This window comes from Ambystoma mexicanum, chromosome 11, assembly GCF_040938575.1.
Source record: "Ambystoma mexicanum isolate Mex_15411 chromosome 11, UKY_AmexF1_1, whole genome shotgun sequence".
In the NCBI taxonomy this organism is placed as follows: Eukaryota; Metazoa; Chordata; class Amphibia; order Caudata; family Ambystomatidae; genus Ambystoma; species Ambystoma mexicanum.
In genome coordinates, this window is record NC_090934.1 from 397,891,274 (window position 1) to 397,918,671 (window position 27,398).

General features: G+C 49.2%; 1 protein-coding gene across 1 annotated transcript in view; it reads right to left on the bottom strand.

Annotated features, from left to right (window-relative positions):
- Positions 1-201: 201 nt before the first annotated feature.
- The window catches only part of ACP2 (acid phosphatase 2, lysosomal), a 714,504-nt gene continuing 687,307 nt past the window's right edge, over positions 202-27,398 (bottom strand). The window contains exon 11 of the mRNA XM_069623159.1: positions 202-2,748. Within this exon, the coding sequence (XP_069479260.1) occupies positions 2,609-2,748 (140 nt within the window). The 3' untranslated portion in view covers positions 202-2,608. The remainder of the gene's footprint in view (positions 2,749-27,398) is intronic.

Below are 27,398 nucleotides of genomic sequence, written 5' to 3' on the forward strand. Positions count from 1 at the left end.
CCATTGGACTGTCATTGTGTTGTTACGTCATTTAATTGCCATAGAAGACTTTGGCAGTGATCATATCCTCACCCTCTCCAGGGTGGCTACATTTTAAACCGCACCCAGTCATGACAAGAAGGGCTCTAGTACCTCCTCCCTGACAGACCGGTTATAGGATCCATGTACATCTGCACAGAAATGACTCTTCACACACCAAAACAGAGCTCAATCCTTTATTCCAAGACATGTCCCACATCTGTCAAGTTTACTTTTATGTTCTTACATTCTTGCCATCACTGTCATATCAAAAACATACATTTACAAACCCTAAACAAAGGACGTCATCCTCAATGTACATTCGTTGGCAAAACATATCTTCTGTGGTTTAGGACACCCTCTTGCCATTACTGGTGGACACATATGTGCCCCAAAAGTGAGTGACCACACCTATATTGTGTATTTCACAACTTTTAGATATTGTAGCATAAAGGAAATAAGTACGATAGAGCTACAGTCCTTTGCATAGCCGTAAAAAAGAAATGTTATCTCATACTGCCCATCGGAGCAAGTCCTATACCTATGCTGGTTATTCCCCCTTCACTTCTTGCATGAGCCCTGCTGCCACCTATGCCTGCATCTAGAGGGGCAATGCTGTGCAGTAGATGTTCACATTGTACATCTCACTCGTCGCTATGGATGACAAAATTCGGATGTACTAATCAAAATAAATGCAAAAGTGAGTAAATTCTAAACCTAAAGATGCTTTCAAAGATAAGCTTCTGTTGAACAATGCAGATGCTGGCGGGGGAGCTTACAACAATCCTGTCCATGACAGAGTGGGAGGCGTGCATCTCAACCCATGATGACCTGTTACTGTGCTGTGGTGTTCCATCTCTCAGTATAACATGAGGTGCTGCAACTCTGAATTACTAAAAACATGAAACTAACATGTTTTGGGAATGGGGCAGTAAATCCATAAAAAGAGATCCGTAAATCTTATACCCACATTGTGAGCAAAGATTTTACCTGTTCGTATTTAAAAAGCTAACGTTAAAAAGTGTTTCTCTAAAACCCAACATCTAGAACACGCCCATAGAAAGAGAGAGCATCAAATAGAGGATGCCCCTCCCAATAATCGATTGCCTTGAACATTAATCAGTCTCATATTACCCTGGAGAGAACAGGCTGATTATTAAAGAGAACATCAAATAAATAAAATTACTAACTAAATTATGAACTCTGTAGTGTGACCCGTCTACAGTTAAACGCTTAAGTATTTATTGTATCATTTGTTGAGTACATTCTACCACAATAAAATTACAATCAGTAGTCCGGTGAGACCGTCAGCGAGGTATACATGTCTCAGACATTCTAAATGTCTTTCATAACCTTATGTCGTGGGATGGACCCACGTCTCGGATATTCCCTGTGCACCTGACATGGGGAAGACAGATCCCTGTACCGATGTAGCATGAAGGGAGGGCTCAGCTGTTCCCTGGCCTCATCACAAAAATAAGCATTCAACTGTACCACCAAGATGGGATGTACTGGTGGATTAGCGATTTCCTGTGCTTATCATACAACTCAGACACACCCTGTACTTCTATTGTATGAAGCCCATTCTCTGTGCACCTCAAGCAGCTCAGCATACCATTGGCGTAGAGTGTATATAGGAATCAGCTATTTCTTGTGCACATCACACAGCTAAGCAAAGCTCTATCTTCATGTGGGATGAGCAGAGTGCTCAGCCATTTGCTGCGTGCCCCAAACAGGTCAGTTGAGCTTTGTACCATATGGGGGGATAGCAGTGCTCATCCATTCCCTGGGCACCCCGCACAGCGCTCCCTACCATATGTGGTATACACAGAGCTCTGTCATAGCTCTGTGTATACCACAGCTGAGTAGAGCTCTGTGCTGCTCATGTGGGGTGTAGACATGACTGCCTTTAACTTTGTTCCTCACACAGTTTAGCAGAGTTCTGTCTGCTCCGCCGATATGGCGCAAACATAAACCTTATACCTTTCTCTATGTAGAGCTCAAAGCTCAGCATACCCTATAACTCCTCCCTGAGATGTGTGCTGTCGCCATTGCTAGGAAGCCTTTGCGTTAATGTTTAACATTACGTTATTACCTATGCCACACTTAAGCTGTTCAAGTAAAAGACAAATTAACATTAAAAACGGAAACGGTTTTCCCCTGGAAGTTAGATTACGGTGAGCTTGGGGAAGAAGTACTGATCTGTTCCCAAGTCTCGCTTGGTCCTACCATTTTCTCTAACCACTTTAGACTCTTCCGACTACCACAGTCACCTTATATGCTGTAGCAAGACAAGTAAAAAATACAAGTAAAATGCTTTAGTGCCCGATGGAATAATTGATTTGGCCCAGAAATCTTCACAAATCCTGAACATTATCCTGCGGTGAACATTGAGGTCCACTCTGGAAGTCACAAAATCTCACAAAGACAGGAGTGTTAAAAACCTGATAAAATTGTAAATAAAAAGTTCAGCTTCCCAAGGGTGGGAGCATTCTGTGCAGATTGTCGAGAGCCGCCTGAGCCACAGCATCCCATCCACAGTTGGACCTTCATCGCGGTGTGTGGGCATCACCAGGGCTTAATACGAGATTCATGGGTGCTCATCCCCCTCATCCGACACATGATGGTAGCCGCCATTGGGCTTGGACTGCAGGCGGTAGAGGACAACCAGCAGCAGAACTATGAGGAGCAAGAGGAAGAACCCACATATAGCCAGTCCGACAATCACTTCTGTGTGGGAGAGAGAAGCAGACAACACCAGATCAGTGCATCAGGAAGTGCCAAACAATATCAATATTTCTCATGCCAAGAAATGAGATACTACATCATACAACGTGATCCCTAGCATCTACTCCCAGAAGATATGACCTTATACTTAAAAAAACCTATATGCAATTAACTACATCATACACTGTGATACAAAGCACTCCCCACTCGGTAAAACAGTACCAGATGCCATGAACTCACCCCAAAGTAAGTGGGCCTGCACAATTTCTTAGAATATTACTAGATCTTCAACAACTGAAAAGCAAGCTCCTCCAAGCAGACTTGCACTATTCCTAAAAGTGCTGTACAGTAGGCCCTAAAACAGTCTTCACTCCTGTGTATGTATCTATTCAACCATTGTGTAGGCCACTCCAGCCAATCAATCGAAATCCCACATTCAAACTTCACTGGTCTGTTCCTGGGTGGGGATTTGTATTCCCTGTAGACACGCCAGACACTGTTTCATGCTAGTCCATTCAGCTAACCCAGTAAACGTGCTAAACCAGGAAATGTCCTTATAAGGCTTCATCCATGTCATCAAATTTGACCTTGATACCTTTTTTCTGAAGACGTATCATTAGGACCTACTGGGATCACATGCTGTTATGGATGGAGGACTTAAATTATGTACTCAACATGGTTCAGTAGAGGAAGGGGGATAGAGCCAAGTTGTTGCGTAATGCAAGTAAGACACTGCCCAGTGTGATGGGTGATTTGCAGCTCCTAGAAATTTGAAGGGCACTGCATGATACAGAGAAGAACAAGTTACTTTCTTACCTGGTAACGTTCTTTCGATGGGATGGTCCGACGACATATTCCATATCTATGACATGTAATCACCACAGCTGTGCTACTTCAGAAACTTTTTCAGCGTCTGCGTCCTGCGTCGATGACGTCGATGCGCCGTCGTCGAGGACCTCCTCCGACGTCCGACGTCATCCGATGTGATAAGTAGGACGCACGACTCCCATAGCCTCAGTTGTAGTTTTTTCCCCCAGAACGTGTGACATAAGTCAACTGCCAGTCAGACACAAAGCCTTGCGGAACGTAAGCTGCAATCGCAAAAGAAATTCTGCAGCGGGGAAGGCCGGGCGGGAGCGATATGGAATACGTCGTCGGACCATCCCATCGAAAGAACGTTACCAGGTAAGACAGTAACTTGTTCTTCGAGGGGATTGGGTCCTCCGACGTATTCCATATCTATGACAGACTCCCAAAGCAGTACCAAAGCAAGGAGGAGGGAAAGAATTTAGAATCAAAATGTAGAATAGCCAATCAAATAGCAGAGCAAAGGACCGCCTTGCCAAAGGCCAGATCCTGTGCTCGGATGGAATCAAGGGAATAGTGACGTACAAATGTATGCACTGAAGCCCAGGTGGCTGCATCACAGATGTTGCGAATAGGAACACCCCTCTGCAGGGCAGTAGACGCAGCCATACCCCTGGTAGAATGGGCCCGCAAGCCAGCCGGTGGGTCCTTACCCGCCAAACGGTAGCACTCCGAGATGGCCAAAATAATCCAGCGAGACAAAGTCTGTTTCGTCACAGCTTGCCCCAAACGCTTTCCAGCGTAACCAATAAAGAGTTGATCATCCACTCTGACCCGGGACATGCGTGAAACATAAAAGCTTAAAGCTCTCCTAGGATGAAGCCTATGGAGCCTCTCCTCTTCCTTACCAGGATGCGGAGGAGGATAGAATGCCGGAAGAACAACCTTCTGGGCCAAATGAAATTCCGTCACTACCTTCGGAAGAAAAGAAGGACGAACTCTAAGGACAACCCTGTCCTTGTGAAATACAGTGAAGGGAGGCTTAACTGAAAGTGCCTGTAACTCACTCACTCTGCGAGCGGAAGTAACCGCAACTAAAAACACAGTTTTCAGAGTTAACAGCCTCAAAGGGCAAGAATGTAAAGGCTCAAACGGAGCACCCATAAGAAACTTAAGAACCAGGTTTAAATCCCAACCGGGCACCAGGAAAGGTGACGGAGGGAACACATTAGTGAGCCCTTTCAGGAACTGTGAAATCAAAGGGATCTTAAAGTAAGAACACTCTTCAGACGAGCGCTTAAAGATGGACAGCGCCGCCAGGTAACCCTTAACGGTACCCACTTGCAAGCCCCTGTGGGCCAAAGAAAGTAAAAAGGACAGAACCATGGGGCTGTCACATGCAAAAGGATCCACATTCTGAACTCTGCACCAGTCGCAGAACTTACGCCAACGGCAACGGTACAGAGACTTTGTTGCCGGCCTTCGGGCCGAAAGCAACACCTCCATCACGTCCTCAGGGAGGTCCCAATCCTTATACCTCAACCTTTCAGAAGCCAAGCGTGAAGGTTGAGGGATCTGACCTCTGGATGGAGAACCTGACCCCCCTCCCGTGAGAGCAGATCGTCTCGGTAGGGAAGACGACGTGGAGGGCAGATGGATAAGTCAAGAAGGTCCGGGTACCACGTCCTCCGAGCCCACGCCGGGGCAATGAGGATCATCCGGGAACCGAACTTCCGTAACCTCCGCAGCACTTGCGGGATGACGGGGACTGGAGGAAACGCGTACAGCAGCGGGAATGACCACTCCACCACGAACGCGTCTCCTAAGGCTCCTTCTGGAGGAAATTCCCGCGAGCAAAACCTTTCGCACTTCCGGTTGACACTGGAGGCGAAGAGATCCACTTAAGGGGTCCCCCAAAGGGCGAAGATCTCCAGGAGAATCTCCTGAGCCAACTCCCACTCGTGCGAGATTCCGCTCTGCCTGCTCAGAGCGTCCGCCGTCATGTTTTCGGCTCCGGCCAGATGAACTGCCGAGATCGAAACTTCTTGCTGGATGGCCCAGAACTCGAGCTGCATCGCCTCTCTGCACAGAGGAAGTGACCCTGCCCCCCCCTTTTTGTTGAGGTAGTGCATGGCCACTGTGTTGTCCGTCAGGATCAGGACATTCTTCCCTCGCACAGACGGCAGAAAAGCCTTCAGGGCTAGCCTGACGGCCCTCAGCTCCAACAGATTGATATGGAGTCTGGACTCCGACGGAGACCAACGACCGCTGACTGTCAGCCCGTTGGCATGAGCTCCCCATCCCGTGAGGGATGCATCCGTCACGATCGTCACCTCCGGCCAGGGAAGCCAAAATGGAGCCCCCTTCATCAAGTTGCCTTCGACGGCCCACCACAGAAGGTCCCGGGCGACCGAGGACGGCACCTGAATCGAGTCCGACATCCTGCCGGAGGACTGCGACCATTGCGTCTTGAGTGCCCACTGCAAAGATCTCATCCGCAGGCGAGCCTCTGGCACCAGAAGAATGCAGGATGCCATGAGGCCGAGCAACCTCAAGAACTCGAACGCTGGGAGCGTCTGGGCATGCTGAAACTTGTGCACCATCTGCTGAATGTGAAGAGCCCTCACCTGGGGAGGAAAACACTGCCCCAGGGAAGTGTCGAGCACTGCTCCGATGTACTGGAGCCGCTGTGTTGGTGTCAAATGGGACTTCTTTAAATTGAGGGAGAAGCCCAGCCTGTGAAGGGAGCGACAGGTGATCGATAGATGATCCAGGACTTGCTCGGGAGAGCTCCCCCTGATCAACCAATCGTCCAGGTAGGGGTAGACGTGAATCCCCCCTTGCCTGAGATGCGCTGCCACCACCACCATGAGCTTGGTGAAAACCCTCGGGGCGGAGGACAATCCGAACGGCAGGACCCGAAACTGAAAGTGCGAGTCGCCAACCGCGAACCTCAGGTACTTCTTGTGCTTGGGATGGATCGGCACATGGAAGTAAGCATCCTTGAGGTCGAGTGACACCAACCAGTCCTGAAGCTGAAGGGCCTGGAGGACTTGAGAGAGAGTAACCATCTTGAACTTGTCCTTCCTGAGGAGTTTGTTCAAACCGCGCAAGTCCATGATGGGTCTCAATCCCCCGTCTTTCTTCGAAACCAAAAAATAAGGGGAATACCATCCCTTGTTCCTCTCCGCTACAGGCACCAGTTCTATGGCGCCTTTCTCCAGCAGGGCTTGAATTTCCTGCGCAAGGAGCGGATCCGGACTCTGCAAAGAGAGGTTCCCCGGTGGATTGTCGCGAGGCCTGTGCCGAAAAGGAAGACAGTAGCCGTGGGTTATGATCTCCAGAACCCACACATCTGAAGTAATGGCTTGCCACTCTACAAGATGCTGCGCCAGCCTTCCCCCAACCGGCGAACCATGGGACATGGCCTCACGACTGAGTGGGAGCGGCTGCGGCGTTACCTGAGGGCAAAGAGGCAACTGCCCGAGCGGCCTTGGCACCACGGGTACCCTGTCGTCCACCTCTGGTACCCCTGCGTTGGCCTCTATGACTGCCAGCTCCTCTCGCTTTACTGAAGGATGAGTAATAGCGAAAGGAACCACCCCTCCACTGCTGTCCCCTAGGACGAAAAGGCGGAGGCTGGCGAACTGCAGCGCCCAACGACTTCGCTGCAGCTTTTGAGGTCTGCAACCTCTCAAGGCTCTCGTCAGCCTTGCTGCCAAAAAGGTGTTCACCATCAAAGGGCATGTTGAGGAGCCGGGACTGCACATCAGGAGCAAACCCCGACTTCCGCAACCACGCAAACCTGCGTATCACGGTGCTCGCCGCCATTGGACCTACTGACGCATTCAGCCAAGTCCAGACCCGACTGAACGGACTCACACATGGCATCCTTACCATCCTGGACCATAGCAAGGAAACCATCCCGTTCATCCCCTTCGGGAATATGTTCAGCCGCTAACGCAACACAGTTCCACAGAGTGTGCGTGAAACGTGACAAGGCACAAATGGAGTTGGCCGCCTGAAGCGCCATACCACCAGAAGAAAACACTTTCTTCGCCCAGCCATCAAAACGTTTGTCGTCCCTATCAGGAGGGATGGTAGGGTACGACGCCTGCTTTGCCGGGGCCGTGGCCGCCTGCACCACCAAACTTTCCGGAGTGGGGTGCCTGGTCAAGTAGCAGGGGTCGCTACTGGCTGGACGGTATTTACGCGACAAGGATCTGCCCACCGCCGGGAGACTCTCCGGAGCAGTCCAAGCCGCCGTCACCCTTCTCTGTAAAGCCATATGGAACGGCAGTACCGGGTCAGTTGGGGGACCAACATCAAGGATGTCCGTCAGATCATCCTGCACAAACTCCCCTGGGGGAGCAGACCATCCCAGATACTCAGACACCCTAGCCATAAGGCGCCGGTACGAGGAATCGGCATGGGAGCCAGGCTCAGGCCTACAAAATTCCACCTCCGGAGAGGTGTCCAGTCCACTGGCATCATGCAGTGACTGCCTCAAATCGTCAAACTGACTATGGCCCGAGACAATTTCATCTGGCACCTGACTAGGAACCAGGCCATCAGAATCCTCATCCGCCTCCGAAATATATTCCAGGTGGCGAAAAGGCACCCGAGAGTGCTTGCTCTTAACCAGAGCCTTCCTAGGGGGTACACCCGTGACACGGGGCACCTCCGACACGAAAGGCGTCGATGGCGTCGAGCGAATCAGCGCCGACGCCGAGAAAACCGGCAACGGCGCCGAGAGGATCGGCGTCGACGTCGAGGAAATCGGCGTCGACGTCAGATGCAGCGCCTCCAGTATCGGCGGCGTCGACACAGCCCTCGAAGCCAGAGCCCCGAGCGTGTCCCTCGACGACCTGATCGTCGACGGCCTCGACGACGTCCTCGAAGCCGGAGCCTCGAGAAAGCCTGTCGACGCCCTCGACGCCTCAGACGTCGATGTCTTCCTCGAAGACTGCACAGGAGCACACGGTCTCGAACGCGTCGAGGACCGGGACCTGGAACGGGTACGGCGAGAACGAGCCTCCTTGTCCGAACGGGACCGCTCCCGTGACTCGTGCCGACCACTCTTGCGAGCGGCGTCTCTCGACCTCACACGGCCGACCCCACTCGTGGGCGCGGACGGCTGAGTACCCTGCGACTCAAGAATCGCCAACATTTTCTTCCCGAAGGAAGCCCATTCCTCCGGCGTCGCACGGCTGGTGGGGTAACCGACGTGCCGTGCAGAATCCTCGGAAGAGGACCCGGAAGGCGACCGGTGACGGCGCTTCCGAGAATGCCTCGAAGAGGCTGAGGAGTGGCGAGACCCACTCCTAGAAGAAGACCGACGAGACTTCCGACGATGACGCGGAGAGTCACCCCTCGAATCATCCGTCGAAAGCCCTGCCGACTTCGACTTCCGGGGCTTGGACACCCGACCTACCGACAACTTCTTCTTACGTTCGCGTAAGGCTTTGGACGTGAGCGACTGGCAGTCGATACAGTCATCCGTGTCGTGGGCCTCCCCGAGGCACCAGAGGCAGGCGTCGTGCGAGTCAGTCACCGACATCTTGGACCCACACTCCCCGCACTTCTTAAAGCCCGGACGCGGGGTTGAAGACGAAGTGGAAGACATCGCCGAAGGAAATTCACAAACGAACAGGTTCGAAGAGCCAGAAAGAACAGAACTCCAAAGAGTCGAGGCTTAGAACCGAGAAACACGAAGCAACACGTTCGCGGAAAAAACGGAACTGAGGCTATGGGCGTCGTGCGTCCTACTTATCACATCGGATGACATCGGACGAGGTCCTCGACGACGGCGCATCGACGTCATCGACGCAGGACGCAGACGCCGAAAAAGTTTCCGAAGCAGCACAGCTGTGGTGATTACATGTCATAGATATGGAATACGTCGGAGGACCCAATCCCCTCGAAGGGCTCTTCTGATTATTCAGCGATGCACAAGTACTATTCTCAGATAGATCTGGCATTCACAAGAGTTAAGGATATGCATAGGTTTGGACATACAGAGTAAAAAGACAGGAGACTTTGACCATGCGCCGCTAGTCACCAAATGCAGCATGGAGAGACTTCCCTTGCCGGTTCCATCTTGGTGACTAAATGCCAGATTGGTTAGAGATGAGGTATTTAGGGCCTCACTTGAGTCAGAAGATCAATGCCAGTAATGGTTACTGTAAATCCCTTCCATGAGGCGCCACACACAACCTATCTATGTTACTAATGTACAATGTAAATCCCTTCAATGAGCCTTCGGCCACAATCCATCTATGCCAGAAATGGTGATCATAAATCACATGCAGAGGGGGCGTGGCTAGGCACACCATCATGAAAATGGCTGCCTAAGTGTCTGCAGCGTCGAGAGGGCTGCAAATCAAATTGCAGACCTCTTTTAGTACCCCAAAGCATGTGGGGATGGCGTGGTGTTAACCCTGAGCCCTGCGAGCATTGCTGGGTGAAACGTAGAGTGCTGGGGGTGCCAGCGTTTCCGAGTATTGGCCCTGATGCTGTGTGCCTGGCTTTGCGGGAAGATGGCGCCCTGGGCTGGACCCGAGCATGAAGGAGGTGGAGTGCTTGCTGCGTGGCTCCGACTGCTGACCTGTGTCAGAGCTGCTTTTGGTGAGCCCTGTGGTGGGGTGATCGCTGCCCCCTGAAGATATCGCTTCTCCGGCCGTGTTGGTCTGGAGGCCGTGGCACTGGCCCTGAAAGGAAGGCGGTAGCCGGTACTGGGCATGAACGCGCAGGTGCAGGGGCCTGCGCGTGAGGGAGCGGGCCACCAACGACCTGGGCTCCCTGTCTGTAACGCACCTGGGCTGAGGTGGCAGTGACACTGATGCAGCTGATGTAGCGGCAGTGAGTCAGGGGTCTCACTTGCCGGCGCTCCGGGCATGGGTCCCTGAGTCCTCTTTCCTTGATGCACAGGAGGTGCCTATGGTGCGCCAGTGGCCCGGGGAGGGCCGTGGACTCACCAGCAGCTCCTCCTCACACTGGCTCCTGTACTGCATATCTCTGCTATCTACCGTCTCCTATAGCGAATGACAGGTGAAGGTGCAGGTAAACGGACTACAGCTATAAACAACAAGCATGCTCTGTGGTGTTATGGGAAGGCGCCCACTGTTGCATTGCAATGTTTGGATTCACTGCTTTTGCATCATATAACGACTCATTAGCAGCACTTTGATCATACACTGCATGGGGCCTAGTACATTGGGAGAGACGCAGATTTGCGACATTGGGCTCCCCATGCCCAGTTTGAGGGATGAGGCAGGCATGGTCCTGGGCTTGCTGTGGCTGATGCTGGAACTGTCATCTCAGGGTACCCCCTGCTATACACCGGATGTGTGTGTGTTACTACAGCTGAAGGGGTCACCTCCAAGCTTGCTAATCTCCCTGCCTGGTGAGGATCCTGCATTATGGCTGCATCTTCATTCAGCGCCCACACTCCCTACCTACTGAAATCCTGGCTGAGAGGGTGGCACTGTTACCAACATCCTCAATCTGGTTGCCACGCTGTTCTGCTCCGCGCCTGCCGAGTGAGGTTTTGTTTTGGCGTTTGGTGTCCCTGTACCTAAGCGTGATTGCCTGCCCAGGCGAGCTGTGAACTAGTTTACATTCTTTAAGGTCTTGGACGACCTAATATAGGGTTTGCTTTGGGGGACTGCTTTGGAAGCACGCCTTCTGTCCCTTGGTGGTACAGGCATTGCAGTGCACCCGGATCTGACCGGCGGAGGCCTCCTATGTACAACATGGCCAAAACTCCTAAGACAGGGAAGCAAGGGGACATTGCTAAAATGCTGCAACCCACAGACAAGAGCAAGCGCTCTGAGGTGGTAACGGCTCAGGTGCATGGGTCGGACCACCTTGTGGCTATGCTTACACAGAAGTCTACCAAGTCTGACCTACAAGATCTGTTGGCTGAAATTCGTAAAGAGATCCACAAGAGCACAGAGGAACTCTCCCACAAGATCATGGCGTTGGATAAAAGAGTCTCAGAGATTGAGCACAGGGTGTCGGAGGTGAGGACACCCTCTGTGAGTAGTTCTATGAAGTAGGCGCGAGTGCTCCAATCGACTTTACGCTTTGGATGCCCGCTGTGAGGAGCTAGAAGACAAACAGGAGGATGGGTAAAATCGTTCCCGCAGAAATAATATCCGAACCTGGGGTGTTTCCTCAAAGGTGCGAGATGATGACCTTCCCAACTTTGGGGCTGACCTCTTTCGTTCCATTCTTGAACTGCCTGGAGATCAGGAGATTCAACTCGACAGAACTCACCGAGCCAGATCTCAAGCCGCCCTGACCCAGGACAGGTCTGATGATGGGCTGTCCTGGGCTCACTTCTTTAAAATCAAGGAATGCGTAATGGCTGCGGCAAGACCCTTGCCATCCTTCTCGTTTCGCAACATGTCTCTCTCCCTGTATCAGGATTTGGCGTCAACGACTTTGGTAAAGCGAAAGGCACTGCACCTGCTGACTGAGTGGCTACGGGCAAGGGAAGTGCCCTATAGGTGGGGCTTTCCTACTGCACCCCATTTCAATCATCAAGGGAGGCGCTGGGTGGTCCGATCAATGAAGGAGGTGGAGAAATTGCTGTATCCGCAGGGGGCAGAGGGAATCCTGAGAGTGGGCAGGACTCGAGTCCGGGTGCTGTTCCGGTCTCCTTGCAGAAATGGAGCAAGGTGGGCAGGAAGAGGTGGGTGAAGGGGCCACCCAGAAAGATTTGAAAGAGCTGGGAGTTTTATGTGTTAGCTTATTTGTTGGGGTGATGCCTCCTATGGAGCTGTGCCTGATGAGGTATTCTCTGGGATTGAGTTGTGGTGGTCAGGAGTGGGAGGTTTGTATTTATCGGCAGGGGCTGTGCTGAGGGGAGTGTCTCTTGGGGTTATGGTTCTTCTCCGCCCTCCAAGCCGGGTTCCCGGCTGAGTTCCCAGATGTCCAGTCGCTCATGTTTGAGCATGGTTTGTGGTTGGGAAAAGGGGGTAGGGGGGTTAGTTCATAAATGTTTACTGTGGAACGGACAGTTATTCTACGAAACTAGTGTGTGGGCATTTCAGGCTGTGATGACAGGGAGGGCAACTTGATTTGAGGGGGAATGTTGGCTAATGTAGAGATTGATGCTGATTGGGAAGACTTACTATTGATGGGCACATGGAATGTACAGGGCTTGAATAAAGGACATCTGTTTTGGCCAAACTGAGGACATATTTCCTCCATTGTCTTCCTCCAGGAGACCCACCTGCTTGTACAGGATGAGAAGCGCATGAAAAATAGGGCATTCCCGCGCCATTTGTTTGCCTCTGGAGGGGAGAAAAAACAGGGGTGGCCATTTTGGTGGGTGAGCAGATCCTGATCTCGAAAGTTAAGGTCCTTCGGGACCCAGAGGGGCGCTATGTTTGTGTTAAAGGCTTGCTGTGGGATCAGATTTTCACGTTGGTGTCCCTATATGTCCCTAATGTTGGTCATGATGCCTTTTTGGAAAGTTTTCTACTCAAGGTGCTCCCTTTGGTTGAGAGGCAAGTCATGTTAGGCAGAGATTTCAATCTGGTGCCCAACCCTTGGTGGACAAGACTCTCCCTCCCACCAAGTTAGACTTTAAACACTCAGCGGCTTTTGGGCTATTCCTCCGTGAACTGGAGTTGGTTGACACATGGAGACTGGTTCACGGGCAGGACAGCAACTTCTTTTTCTATTCACATGTGCATGGGGGCTTCTCTAGACTAGATCTCATTCTCATTCCTAGTGCATTGTATCCGTGCGTTCGAGGGGTGGAAATAGGCACACCCAGCCCGTCTGACCATGCCCTTGTGTGTCAATGTCTCTGGCAGTGCTAGCTAGGCCCGAGAGGCCGAGAGGCCCAGAGGCCCATGGAAACTATATGACCCGGTACTTCAGAGACCCTGGGTTGACTAAAGAGCTGGGAGAGGTCATCTCCAATGACTTCAGGGAAAATAAAAACTCTGGTCCCTCACGAGACATTGTGTGGGACACTATGAAGGCCGTAGTTAGGGTGGTACTCATCAGTAAGTCAGCGCTGTACACTAGAGAGAGACAGCTGGTTAGAAGGGGGATTAGAGGGTACGTTTTCTCAGGCTTAGAAGGAGCACAAGAATTTGGGAGTCTTGTAAGGCGCTACGCAAACTTAGGATGGCACGGAAAAAATTGGAGGCGCACCTGGCTGACAGAACATCTTAAGCAATGCTGAAAACCAAGCAGTATTATTACGCCAATCACCTACTCGTAGCCAAGCTATGCAAGCTCCAGAACTGGAACTCTATATTACTCTTACGTGATGAGCAAGGGGTGGTGCAGCGGGAGGAGGCAGATACATTGGGGATTTTTTGAGGCACATTTTAAATCAATATTCAATGGCGAGATTCCCCATACAGAGGGCCAGGCCCAGTATGTGGGTGGTGAGCATCTGCTCAGTCTCTCTTGTGAGGGTCAGGATTCTCTGGAGGCACCAATCTTGCTGGGGGAAGTGGATTGGACAATCATGACCCTGAACAACAAGACCCCGGGTCCGGATGGATTTACGGCTCTCTTTTACAAGAAAGATGGTGAACTTTTGATTCCCCCCGGGTAAACCTCTTTAATTCCTTTATGTCCTCCGGTAGGGTAACTCCTTCGATGGGGGTCTCTACAACGGTCTTGATTTCCAAGCCGGGCAAAGATCCACTACTTTGCGACTCCAATCGCCCCATTACCCTCACTAACATGGACTCGAAGCTCTTCTCCAAAGTTTTGGCCCGTCGGATGATGGAGGTCCTTGCCAGACTCATAGATAGTGATCAGACGGGTTCCATTGTGAGCCGGAGTGGCCATGATAATATGCACCGAGTTCTGAGCCTATTGGAAGTGGGGAAGCACTCGGGCATTGATTTTGGAAATATTGCACTGGATGCCCACAAGGCCTTTGACAGGGTGGATTGAGGATATCTCTGGGAAGTTTTGGTGCCGTTTGGGTTTGACCCGGGGTTTATAAGCAGGATAATGACAATCTACCAACACCAGTTTACATGCCTTACGGTTACCGGGGCACTGTAGTCCAGACTGTCAATTACCAGGGGTACGAGACAGGACTACCAGTTGTCTCTGTTGATTTTTGCCCTGTGTATGGAACCACATGCTAGCTGAATGAGAGCTAATGAGGCAATAGAGGAAATCCGGGTTGGAGAGATGGAATATAAGGTGTCCCTTATGCAGATGATGTTCTGCTCGAATCTATGTGATCCGACGGCAGCTGATTTTCCAGCGGCCGGAAAGTTAGCATGTGAAATGTACGAACAACAAAAGGTTTGTACATTTCCGATGCAAACACACGTTCAAAACCCCAACACACCCCCAACCACAACCCCAACATAAACAAACTCTTCTTATCTTCTCTTCACGCTGTGTCCCCTGCAGCGCCAGCTCACTTCCGTGATTGGGAAACCCGGCGCCGCAGGGTCCTTTTCTTTTTTTTCGGGGGCTGCATGGGTTTCCCCAGCAACCCCTGCTCACTATACTCTAAAGTACACCCGCAGTCTTTTTTTATTTTTTAGATTTAAGTTTTTATTGGTTTTCAAAAAACATATGAAAAAGAAAGAACATTTACGACTTTCTTGGTATCATTGTCAGATTACAGCGAATAAACTTGTAAACACCAACAAGCATGTCTGCGTAATCAAAGACAATACCATTGCAATTAACTTAACAACCCCCTTTCCCTCCCCCCTCCCTCCAAGGCAGGCATGTTACATGAGAAGTTCGTTGACAGAGATGTATTTACACATCGTAGTGGGACGCAGATTGAGTATTTAAATGTTCATTTGAGTACTTGCGACAGGATCTTATCCGGATGGTCTGTTTGGTGAACTCTGGTCTGTTATCAAGTTTTGCTAGCATTATGTTCCTCAGTTGTTGGAGATATTTCCTCCCGGGTTGGGGACATATAGGGCTGCAAAGTCGCACTAGAGTTCTTCGTGTTAGGCAGCTCTTTTGTGGAGGGTGGCTGTGATTTTTTCCATCGTATATATGTTTGTGGCTACTCCGATCCATTCCTTTTTTGCTGGGAGATATAGGGATTTCCATTTAGTCCACTAGCGCCGCTAGTAGTAGTGGGGTTGCTATTCCTTTTGTTCTAAGTACTTCCTCTTCATCCTCATCTAGGCCAAACAGAGCCAGGAGAGGTGTTGCTTTTCAGTCAATGCCATCTATCTGTTTGATCCAGCCTAGCACCTCTTCCCAGTAGATGCGTACTTTAGGGCAATCCCACCACATGTGCCAGTAGTTGGCGTTTTTCCCACAACCCCGCCAGCACTTTGGACTGTTGGCCTGGAACATCTTGGATAGTCTGTGAGGGTCATATTGCCATCTATGTAGTAGTTTTATGGCGTGTAGCTTATATCGTGCGGCGATTGATATTCAAGATGGTGTTTTGCATATTGTGTCCTACGTATATTGGTCGAATTCTCTTTTGAAGTCTTTCTCCCATTTATTTTTTAGTTTTGGGATTGGGTTTGGGCCTTTGTCGAGCAGTGCTCAGTAAATGCGAGTGATCAATCCTTCTGTCGTGGTGACTGTGTCGAGGATTTTTTCAAAGGGTGTGAGTTCCCTGCATAACTTTCTGTACCATTCTTGTTTTGATAGCATGCCTTTGAGACGTAAGTAAAGGAAGACTGGGATTGGGTTGAGCTGAAGGGCCTCCTCCAGTTTGGAGACTGCAATACATTTTCTGTCTCTCCACAACTCTCTCTAGCCCTGCCTCGAACCAGGGTTGGTATCTTGGGTGTTCTGGGATTTCCTCTCTAATTCCCGGGGCCCATAGGTGGCTTAAGGGGGGAAGGCCATGTTGTTACCCCTACCATTTATTTCCCCTCTTTCCATATTTCCCACATCGTTCCCAAGATTATGCGATCGCGAAGTTTTCGCATGAGTTTTGGTCTCGGGACCCATAGCCATTCTGAGAGCGGGACAGGGGTCAGGTTGGCGTTGTCCAATTGGACCCATTGCAGGTCTTTTTTATCTCTTAGATAGGGATAAGTACCCTCAATTGGACCGCTTGATAATACAGCTTGAGGTCTGGGAGGCCCACGCCGCCTTTCTCTTCAGGGAGTATGAGAGTTTCATAAGATATTCTTGGTTTTTTCCCACCCCATAGGAATTGTAGGATCGCCTTTTTCACTTCTCTCAAGAAGTCTTCTGGGATCTTCACGGGGAGGACCTGGAAGGGGTATAGGAACCGTGGGAGGCTAACCATCTTGATAGCGTTGAGACGTCCCATCCATGAGATCGCAAGGGGGTGCCATTTCGCGAGATCTGCGCGGAACGCGGCAAGGAGTTGTGGGAAATTGGCCTCATATATGTCTGAAATATTTCTAGTTAAATTAATACCTAGGTATCAGAGCATTGGGCCTCCCATCATCAGAACTAGCTGGGAAAATTCCAAGAGTTGGTCTGTGGTGAGTTCCTGTAGTGGGAAGAGGATGGATTTGGTTCGGTTGATTTTGAAGCCTAATAGTGTGCCATATTTCTCGATGAGTTGTATAGCGTGGGGTACACAACTCATGGGGTTTTGAACAGGGAGTAAGATATTGTCTGCATATAAGGCCAGTTTGTATTCCCTTCCATGAACATGCAGGCCCTCTACTTGTTTGTCGGCTCTGAGTGTTTGGGCAAGGGGTTCTAGGGATAAGGCGAATAATATTGCCAAGAGGGGGCATCCTTGTCTCGTGCCTCTTCCCAGGGAGAACCATCGTGAGTATTGTGTGTTTACCATGACCAATGCTCGGGGTGAAGTGTATACTGGCTTAATTCCTCTCCCAAGTGTTGGGCCGAGGCCTATCTTATTCAGTATTGCCTCCAGGAAGCGCCATTCGACTCTGTCGAACACTTTCTCTGCGTCGATCGAGAGCAGTGAGGGGGCATTTGGCATTTTTTTAGCTTCATGTATTAGGTGGAGGGTTTTACGGGTGGAGTCGGCACCTTGTCTTCCGAGGATGAACCCAACCTGGTCAGGATGAATTATGGAGGGCATATGTATTTCAAGTTTGGCGGTGAGCACTTGTGTGTATATTTTGGCATCGATGTTGAGGAGAGAGATGGGGCGGTAGGATGCACACTGCTTGGGGTCTTTGCCTTCCTTGGGAATTACCGAAATTAGTGTGTCAGAATGATTTGGGAGCTGATCCTGTCTGAAGGATATGGTTAAATAGTTCGAACATAAAAGGGAGGAGGGGGTTCAGGAAGGTTTTGTAAAACCCTGCGGTATAGCCGTCGTCACCTGGGTCCTTCCCTGTCGGAAGCCTTTTGATGGCGTAATGGGGGATTCGAGTGTGTCAACTATATCTTGGGTGAGTTTCGGCATTGTAATTTCATCCATATTTGTCTAACTCCCCTTCTTCCTGTGTGGTTTCGGAGGTGTATAGATTTTCATAAAAGTCGGCGAAGGCCTCAAAGACATTGGTGGGGGCTGTTGCCTGGGAATTATTTGCGTTTTCTATGGATGTCACCCATCTATCTGTCCGTTGCCCTCTCAATCTGGCTGCTGGTAACGCGACGGCTTTGTCTCCTTTCTCATAATGTGTTTGTTTTAGGAATTGGAGTCTACGAAGAACTTGTCCTAGCTCCAGCCGGCAAAGTTCTTCCCTTTTCTTGGCCGTGTCCGCTATTCTCTTTCTCCTCTCGGCATCGTTGGATTGTGCAAATCTCGTTTCTGAGTTTATTTTCTATCAGGGTTCTCGCTCTCTTCTTGGACGCCCCCTCTCTCATTAATAAACCTCTCCATGTTGCTTTCCTCGCTTCCCACACTGTGTTTTTGGACAATTCCCCTGTATTATTTCGCTCAAAATATTCACTGATTTCCTTCGCTAATTGTTTGGTCACGGTCACCCTTAGCCTTATAGTGCTTCCTCACAAGAATTCGAAATGGCGTTGCAACAAAACACTTTGGAAAGACCTGTAGGCTAAGGGTAACCGTGACCATGTTGTGGTCTGACCATGTGATTGGGGTGATCATTGATGTGGACATCGCTTCTGTTAAGCCGGGGGTGAGGTATATGTAATCAATACTTGTGCATGTGGCGTGTGGGGTAGGGTAGAATGTAAACCCTGTTTGAGGAGGATGTGTGAGACGCCATGCGTCTTGTAGCCTGTATATGTTCATCATTTTGATCACTTTGGAGCAGGCGGGCATTGGGCGGTTCCTTTGCTAGTGGGTTGCCGGCTTGTCTGTCAAGTGTGGGGTCTGCCCACATGTCAAAGTCACCTCCAAGGATTACTTCTCCTTCCGCCTCAAGCATAACTTTGGGGACCATGTGTTGTAGGAAGCGGGACTGTCCAGTGTTGGGTGCGTAAATGGAGGTGAGTGTTATGGTGGTATTGTGTAGCCTGCCCACTACCACGATTGCTCTACCGCCCACATCGGACCAAGTTTTCCGAACTTCAAGAGTCCCTTTCTGACTAATACCTACGCCGGCTTTCCGTAATGGGCCGGAGCCCCAATATTGAAGACCAAATCTGGTGTATAGAACCCTACGTTCTTCCCCTTGTATGTATCTTGTCTCTTGTAGGAAAAGTATGTCGAGATTGGCCCTTTTAAATTCTCTGGAGACTAATGACCTTTTAGTGGGGGAATTAAGTCCCTTGATGTTCAGAGTGCCGGTTTTGATGGATCTGGGCCTGTCGGTTACCGCGTCATTTGTCTGGGCCATGGCTACTTTCTATGTGTCTGCTCTCTGGGTCCCATGTGTTATCTTTCAATGTCAACGACCTAAAGTTGTTTGGTTCGTTAAGTTTGCCTGTCATGAACGTTATAGATTTCCCCCTACCACCCCCCTCCCTCCCTTTGTCCTTTTTATGGTGTCTGATACTTCTGAGCCTTCTTGATCTTATCAGTTTCGTACCACCAGTGAAGAACTAACCTGGTTTAGTCTGCGAGCTTAACACTTCTCTCTGTAGTGAGCCCTCTTTGATTCCCCCCCATTCCCGCATTCTTCTGGCAGTGGTGTACACTTCTGTCGATAGTGCGTTCCCCTCGTTCCCCCGTCCCTCTGTATGTCTTAGGTGTATAATGTTTGTAACAAAAATTCTTACTTTCTTCCAGGTGTGTCATGACCTTATAACTGGAGCACTTCGCTTGAAGCAGGTCGGCTCTTGCCCTTCGTGGGTCAACACACCTTTGTCTTTGCTGTGGTCTCAGGATTTCAGTGTTCCGTGTCGGAGGGCGCGTTCATCCTTCTGAATTTCCGTGCGCCAGGAATCTTTTCCCATCTTGGTCCTTTGATCTTCCACCCAGCTTCTCTATTTCTTCCGTCGTCGGGGGCTGATCCTCCCTCCTGTCCTCCGACTATGTCCACTATGCATCCTGCAATGTCCTTTTGCATCAGGGCGCCTTCCCATTCGAATGTTAGCGCAAAGGGGTATCCCCATTGATATCTCACTGCTTTGTCTTTTAGGAATTTGGTAAGCAGGATACATTTCCTTCTCATCACTAGGGTAAGAGAGGAGAGGTCCTGGTAGATGGTTATATTCACTCCTTCCAGGGGGATGTGGGTACCTTTTCTGACCTTGTCGAGGACTTGGGCTTTGTCTGCATAGTTGTTTAATCTGGCGAGTATCAATCTTGGCCACCTGCTGTTCTGCCTGCACGGTGGATGCGGTCGAGTTTCGGCTCGTCTAGTGAGTCATCTCCGAAAAGTATTTTTATCATTGTGTGCAGCTTTTTTTTAGATGTAGGTCTGTTTCCCTTTCCTTTTCAGGAACTCCAAAGACACGTATGTTGCGTTGCTCTCGGTTTTCGAGATCATCAACCTTCATGCAAAATTCTTCTTCTCTCGTTTCTATCTCTGCGATTCTGACGTCCATTTGAGTTTCAAGTGCAGAAAGGGAGGTCTGATTATGTTCTACTTCTTCCAGCCTCTCCTCCATTTTGTCTATTCTGTGTTTTTTTTCCATCTTTCCAGTGATGTTTCCTCTCATGCTATTCACTTCAGTTAGTAGGTCAGCCAAATCAGCTTTAGTGGATGCTGCCTCTAGTCCTGAAGTTGCCATACTCGTGGTGTGGAGAGAATTTAAAGGGTGCAAGTTTTTCTCGTATGTTCATGTGCACCAAGTTCTATGTGCGTTTTGTTGATCTCCAGAGGGGTTTCCCTGCTTTTCCCGATTTGTGGTTTGTACTGGGTTGATTTAGCACTTTGGGTCTGTAGGGAAGTGTGGACTTGGGGTTTTGATTCTGCTGGACCAGTCTCAGGATGTCTTCAGAGTGATTCCAGTACTGCGTGATGAGATTACCACTTTCTCCGAGCTTGCCTTGCATGTACCAGGATCAATGGGTTGTGGTACTGTATGTGGATTGTGCTGTGTGGTTAGAGAGGGGTTATTATGTTGTCTTGCGGTGGAGGGAGTTCGACGTGATCTGCTCCGCACGTCCGTTTAAGTTGGAGACTGGATTGTTTCTCCGGCTGATGTTCAGGAGTCGGGGTTTATGCATTGCCCAAATTTTGGGTGAGGGGTGAGTGCAGGCTACTCAAGGCACACCGGTGGCTGAGCTTTGTCCTCTATGGACTTCTTCTTCCACTATGGGTCAGGCACATGAGGGGGCGGTTGTATTGTATTGTTTATATTTATTGTTTATTTATTTGTAGAGCGCACCGGGCCGTTAAGGAACTGGGCGCTTGCAAATTCTTAGTTCAAGTACATAGTTATTATACATTGCTTATGTTACAGGAAGACATGTACATCATATATTATATTACATTGTCACATGGTTTACAACGATAAAAGAAAGTAGTTACTGTTTCAGATTATTTACATTCAGTATACATAGTGTTCAGGTATGTACAGTTGAAGCTAGCAGTCATTAGTGTGGAGCCAGCGTTTGACATTGGTTTTGAACACATGAAAGGAGGGGGAAGTGAGTCTGGGATGGAGTTCCAGAGGTGAGCAGCTAGTACCCGGAAGCTAGATCCTCCAGTTCTTTTCAATTTAAAATTGTGGATTTTTATGTTTTTTTCCTGGGCTCTTCTAATAGGACGTTCAGAGGTGTGCTTAGTGAATTTACCGGTGAGGTATGCAGGTGCTTTGTTATTCATACAGTTGTGTATAATATTAAGGGTTTTGAGCTTGATCCGGTCATTAATGGCAAGCCAGTTGACGGCTCTTCTTTGGTCTGATATGTGTTTCCCTTTAGGAATGCCTAATGCTGTTCTGAGGGCATTGTTCTGCAAAGCTTGGAGTTTGTTACTACTGTGTTTGCTGGTGCCTAGATACAGTGCATTGCAGTAGTCCAGTTTGGAGAGGATGAGGGCTTACGTTATGGTGGTACAACTGGCTATAGATAGGAAAGGTTTGCATGCATGAATAAGTTTGCATGTATAGCTAGTTGCTGATGCAGTGGCATTTACTTGTTTTTCAAGGGTGAGGGCCGAATCTAAGTAAAATCCTAAAGTTTTAACTTCCTTAGCTACCTTGATTTTGATACCATCAATAGTGATGGAGTTGTAGAGATGGGATAGTTTGTTAAGTTTGTTAGTGGATCCGATGATTAAAAGCTCGGTCTTGTCATCGTTAAGACATAGGCCATGTGTGGCCATCCACGTTTGGATAATTTGGTAGACTTTGTTTATGAGGTTAGTATCATTGTCATAGTCACCTTGGATTGGGATAAGGATCTGCATGTCATCCGCATAATTAGTGTATGAGACCCTTAGTTTGTCCAATATATCAAAGAGAGGCTTTGTAAAAATATTGTACAAAGTGGGGGAAACACAAGACCCCTGGGGGACTCCACAGGTGATGGGGACTGCATCTGCTGCTGAAGTGGGTGAGAAGACTCTTATGGTTCTCTTGTCCAAGAATGAGGTTATCCACGCTGTAGCTTGTGTAGAGAAGTTGGCCGCCGATTGAAGGTGGTTACATAGAACCTTATGATCAACCAGATCGAAAGCGGCGGATAGGTCTAGGAGTAGGAGAATAGAGATATCACCTCTGTCTTTACGCTCATCTAGTTGGTTTTTGAGATCAAGGAGGGCCGTTTCAGTTCCATGTCTCGGTCTAAAACCTGATTGTCTAGTCCCTAGTAGATTGTTGATCTCCAGATAGGATTGGATCTGTAGATATGCTGCTTAATCTAGGATTTTGAGGAGGAACGGGGCAGTTGTTATAGGCCTGTAGTTCGTTGTGATACTTGGGTCCAGGTTGGCTTTTTTTTTTAGGAGGGGTAGTATCCAAGCATCTTTAAGGTCGGTAGGTACAGAGCATGATTTGAATGATGCGTTGATAAATAAGGTGACGAAGGGGGCTATTTCATGTACAGCCTCTTTGATGATAGGGGCTGGGCATGTGTCACCAAGGCATCGAGAAGGTTTGAGAGACGTAATGATATTCTTCGTTTCCTGAATAGAAATGGCTTTAAAGCTGAATTGGTTGAGAGGTTTGGTATGGTTTATGGCAAGTTCCTGTAGGATGGTTTTTTTGTGTTGAGAGGGCAATATTGTGGAGGGAGAATTTTTTAGCTGCTATTTTATCTTGTAACATTGTGATTTTGTTGCATAGGGCATTTTGAATGTTTGTACACCAAATTTTGTCTTTGACGCAAGAGTCTATAGCAGCAATGGGAGATTCTAGTTCTCTCAGGATGGAGAAGATTTCCTTAGGGTTAGAGTTCGCTTTTTTGATTCTGTCATTGAAAGTCTCTTTTTTTGCCTGAATGATTTGCTCTTTGTAACTGTTGGTGAGGGTGGTAGGAGGTTTTTATTGTCAGGAGAAGGGTTTTTTCTCCAGCATGCTTCTGCGTGTCATTTCTCCTTACGTAGGGCTTTTAACGTTGGGGTGAACCATGTGTTAAGATGGGCGAGGGGTTTGGATTTGGTAAGCTTGAGTGGCGCAATAGCGTCTATCGCTAAGTTGATGGTGTTGTTGTACAGGTTAGCTAGATCATTAGGGTCGGTGATCAGGCTAGAATGGTTGGTGATAGGTTGAATCAGCGGGAGGAGGTTAGACAGTGTTATATTTTGTTTGCAGCCTGGGAGGGCAGGAGGAGCATATAGTTTAGTAGATATATGTTGTGGAAGATCAGAAATGGTCAATGAGATCAGATAGTGGTCTGTCCAAATGCATGGTTCAGTTGCCGTTGTGATGGATACACAATTAATGTCTGCGACCCAGTCCAGTGTGCAGCCTTTGCAATGCGTGGGGCCGTTACTCCGTATGGTGAGGCCTGCTTCTGAAATGGTGTTGGCTATAGAAGAAGCATTCGTGTCTTTAAGGTCGTTGTAACCTAAGTTGAAATCACCTAGTAGGATGATTTGAGTTCCTGGTTTGGCATTGGTGTTTAGGAGGGCGGTTAAGTCATCTTTGAAGGTGCCTAGTGGACCTGGAGGTCTATAAATGAGGTGTACCGTGTTTGTGCGTGAGGGGGAGATTTCTAGTTTTAGAGAGAGTAATTCTGCTGATAGCATAGTAATACTATCTATTTCTTTGATGATAAGGTTATCTCTACATATAAAGGCTGTGCCACCTCCTTTGGAGGTTTCTCTATCTTTCCTAAAGATGACAAAGTTCGGGGGTATGGCAAGCATTAAGGCCGGGCCAGCGGCTTTGTGCAGCCAAGTTTCAGTAACTGCTAGGAAGTCAAGTTGGTTGCAGGTAATAATGTCAGCAATTTCAGAGGCGTGGGCTGTTAGGGATCTAGCGTTAATGAGGCCTCCCTTAAGGTTGTGTATTACTTTTGAACTTTCAGTGGTATGGACATTGCTGAGCAAGGTTTCTGAAGATTTGATCCTAGGTGTTTTATTACAGCTAGGTTTCCTATTGTGCTTGTTGCGCCTGTTGTGAGTTGGCTCAGTCTTACGGAGGATAGGGGGCTGGTGGGCATATGTTGGCTTGAGCAGTCTAGTGCCTAATCTATAGTTCCTAAGATCAGTAGGGCAGGCCAGATTGGGTTGGGTTGGGTTTGGAAATGAGGAGCTGACTTTGGGGTGCCAGTTGTGTGTACATCATTCTGGTCAAATCCCTTTCTGTGGGTGGATTGAGGTTGGGTGTTGTCATAGTTAATAGGGCAGTGAGTGATGAGAGTATGGCTAGGTAGCATATAGGTGTAGCAGACGTAGAGAATGTCATAACGATGTTGGTAGGTGAGTTGACCTGTGATGGACATGTAGGGGCCTGAGTAACCTGTGGAGAGGATGTGGCGATACCGTAGGGGTCCACAATGGTTGGGTTCACGCTGGTACCGTGTAACAGCCTGGTATTAGGCTAGTACAGTTATGGTTGGCTAGAGTATAATAGTAATTAGCAATGGCAATGAGCTAAGCAGTTAGGGCAGATACGAAGGAACTTTCTACTATAGGCTAGAGCAAGTTAGCAGAGAGCAATGAGGTACAACGGTATGAGACAATCTAACAACAGCTCTCCTGTTGTATGCTAGAACGTATTTGCATGGCATATGGTAACATATAATAACAATTTAAACAGACTAAGAAGAACTTTCTACTATAGGCTAGAGCAATTTAGCGGAAAGCAGTGAGGTAAAACAGTATGAGGCAGTCTAAGAGAAACTCTCCTATTGTAAGCTAGACTGTATTAGCAAGGCATATAGTGACGAATAATAACAGTTTGAACAGATTAGTAGTCGTTTCCTTTTGTAGGTAGGAGCATAATTCGAAGGGGCAGTGAGATACAATAGAGTTTGAAACAAGCTAACGGCTCTCCTGCATGCTGTTCAATGTGGAGGCACTAGCAGTGGCCGCTGACAGATTTCCTGTTGTATGCTAGTTGTATTTAGGAATGGCTGGACGGGGCAGAGGTAGCATGGGAGCCGGAGAGGGCTACTTCGAGCTTATATGCTTATAGCTGCTACCGTACACAGGGCGTGGAAGATAGGCCGCAGATTGCAAGTCGAAGGTACATGCTTAAGCTATACTGTATTATGCAGATTTTACAACACGGTACCTGTGTGCATGTAGCCCTTTCAATCGCCGTAGGAGCGGTCGGTGCGAGGCGTGACACTTACTTGTGAGTCCGGGCGGCCATTTCTGGGTGTTTTCCCTCTGCCCCGCCTCGGGTCTGTGCTTGGTGGTGAAGGTGGCGCTCCGGCATTTTCCTGTTTCTGTGAGGCTCCAGGGCCTCAAAGAGTATGTTTAGTTGTCCTGTGGGAGTTTGGGCTATGTAGCGTGGCCCTGGCGTGTTTCCGGGTGGGGGGGTCCCTCACCACGTTAGGCTGGCGCGGGTGTAGTCAGATTCGGCAGGTGCTTCAGGGTGGTGTGCTGTCAGGGTCCATGCCAGTCTCGTGGGGGTCGTTCCTTGCGACGACGTGTTGTGCAGAGGCTCTTGGAGATCCATTGAATAGGTGTCCCGGTGCGCTCAGCGTTTCTGCTCCTCCGTTCGGAGGTGTCACTTTTCTTCTCTTGTTGCTCTGGGGGCGAGTGCAGGGGGACTCGCTCGGGCGCAACCTGTAGTGTGCTGGGCTCTTATTTCACAGCCTCGCTGTCCTGGTGTCCCAGTTTCATTTTCGTCTGGCTGCTGATTTTTAGGCAATTCGATGCTGATTTTTGTCAGGTTTTCTCCTGCTGGAGGGAGGGGGGAAGACCTTCATGCAGAGGTGTGCCTGTTTGTGGCTCCGGAGGAGGGGTCCAGGAGTGGGGGCTCAATCCACTTCATGGACCGTTAGGGGAGAGCTTACACAGAAAGAGTAATCATCCGTGCGCCCCTTGGTGGCCACTTCCTTTTTTTTTAATATACTTACCTAAAATGCTACCGCCAAAGGTTCAAACTCTTGGTGTTTGAACCTTTGGTGTTAGCATTTTTTGGATGGTCTGACCTTTTTTTCCGGTCTGATCGTACAATTCCATTCTGCTCACCCTGAGTAATCCTGTTCTTCTCTAGCCGAGGTGCTGCAGGAGTTGGGTGGTTTTGGACGGGTCTCTTAGTTCAAGGTAAACTATGAGAAATCGCACAGGCCGGATGTTTCCTTAAAGCCCCAAGATAGGAATCTGATTAGGACTCTTGCCCCAGTAAAATGGACCCGGGAGTCTATCCCCTATCTGGGGGTGTGTATCCTGAGGGGGATCTCAGAGGTCTTTTGGGCTAATTTCCCATCGCTCTTTCAGGAACTGGCTGAAGACTTACTCGGGTGGGGGCACCAGGAGATATCTTGGTTCGGTTGTATCGTGGCGGTCCGAATGAATCTGCTCTTATCTGTGCTCGGCGTTGCCGGTAAGGATCCCCGACTTGGATCTCTGCACACTTCAGGGGAAGATCTTCAAATTTATTTGGGGGAACAAGCACGCTAGGATATCTAGGAAAGTGCTGATGAGGACAATGGGTGTGGGTGGCTTGGGAGTCCCTGATGTTTTTCACTATAAACTAGCTGCACAGCTTTCTCATGTTTTTTCCTGGGGTGAGACCGATTTTCAGCCAAAAGGAAAACTAATCGAGCAAGCCCAGTCGGTGGTCAGCTTGACTCAGGTACCATACATGGATTAGAGATACATGAGCCAGGAGTGGGGATTCTCTCTGCTCGCAGTAACCAAATGCACACTGTATGATATGGGGAGGGCTCTCCGTAGATGGGGGGTGTCAATGGGAATGGGGCCTCTCACACCCATATGGGACAATCCAGGTTTTCAGCCTGACTGTGACCAGGTGCGCTTTGGGAAGTGGGTAGCGGGTGGCTTGTTGAACCTACAGCAGCTTTACAAGGATAATCGCCCAATGACGTTTGATGAATGTAAACAGGCCTTTACTTTACTGGAAACGGAATGGTTCTGCTATGCATAGCTGCGACAAATAAAGGGGCCAATAGGCCACTGTTTGCCCTTGAGCTATCAATACTGGGGGGTTTGTCACAGGGTCGGATCTCAAAG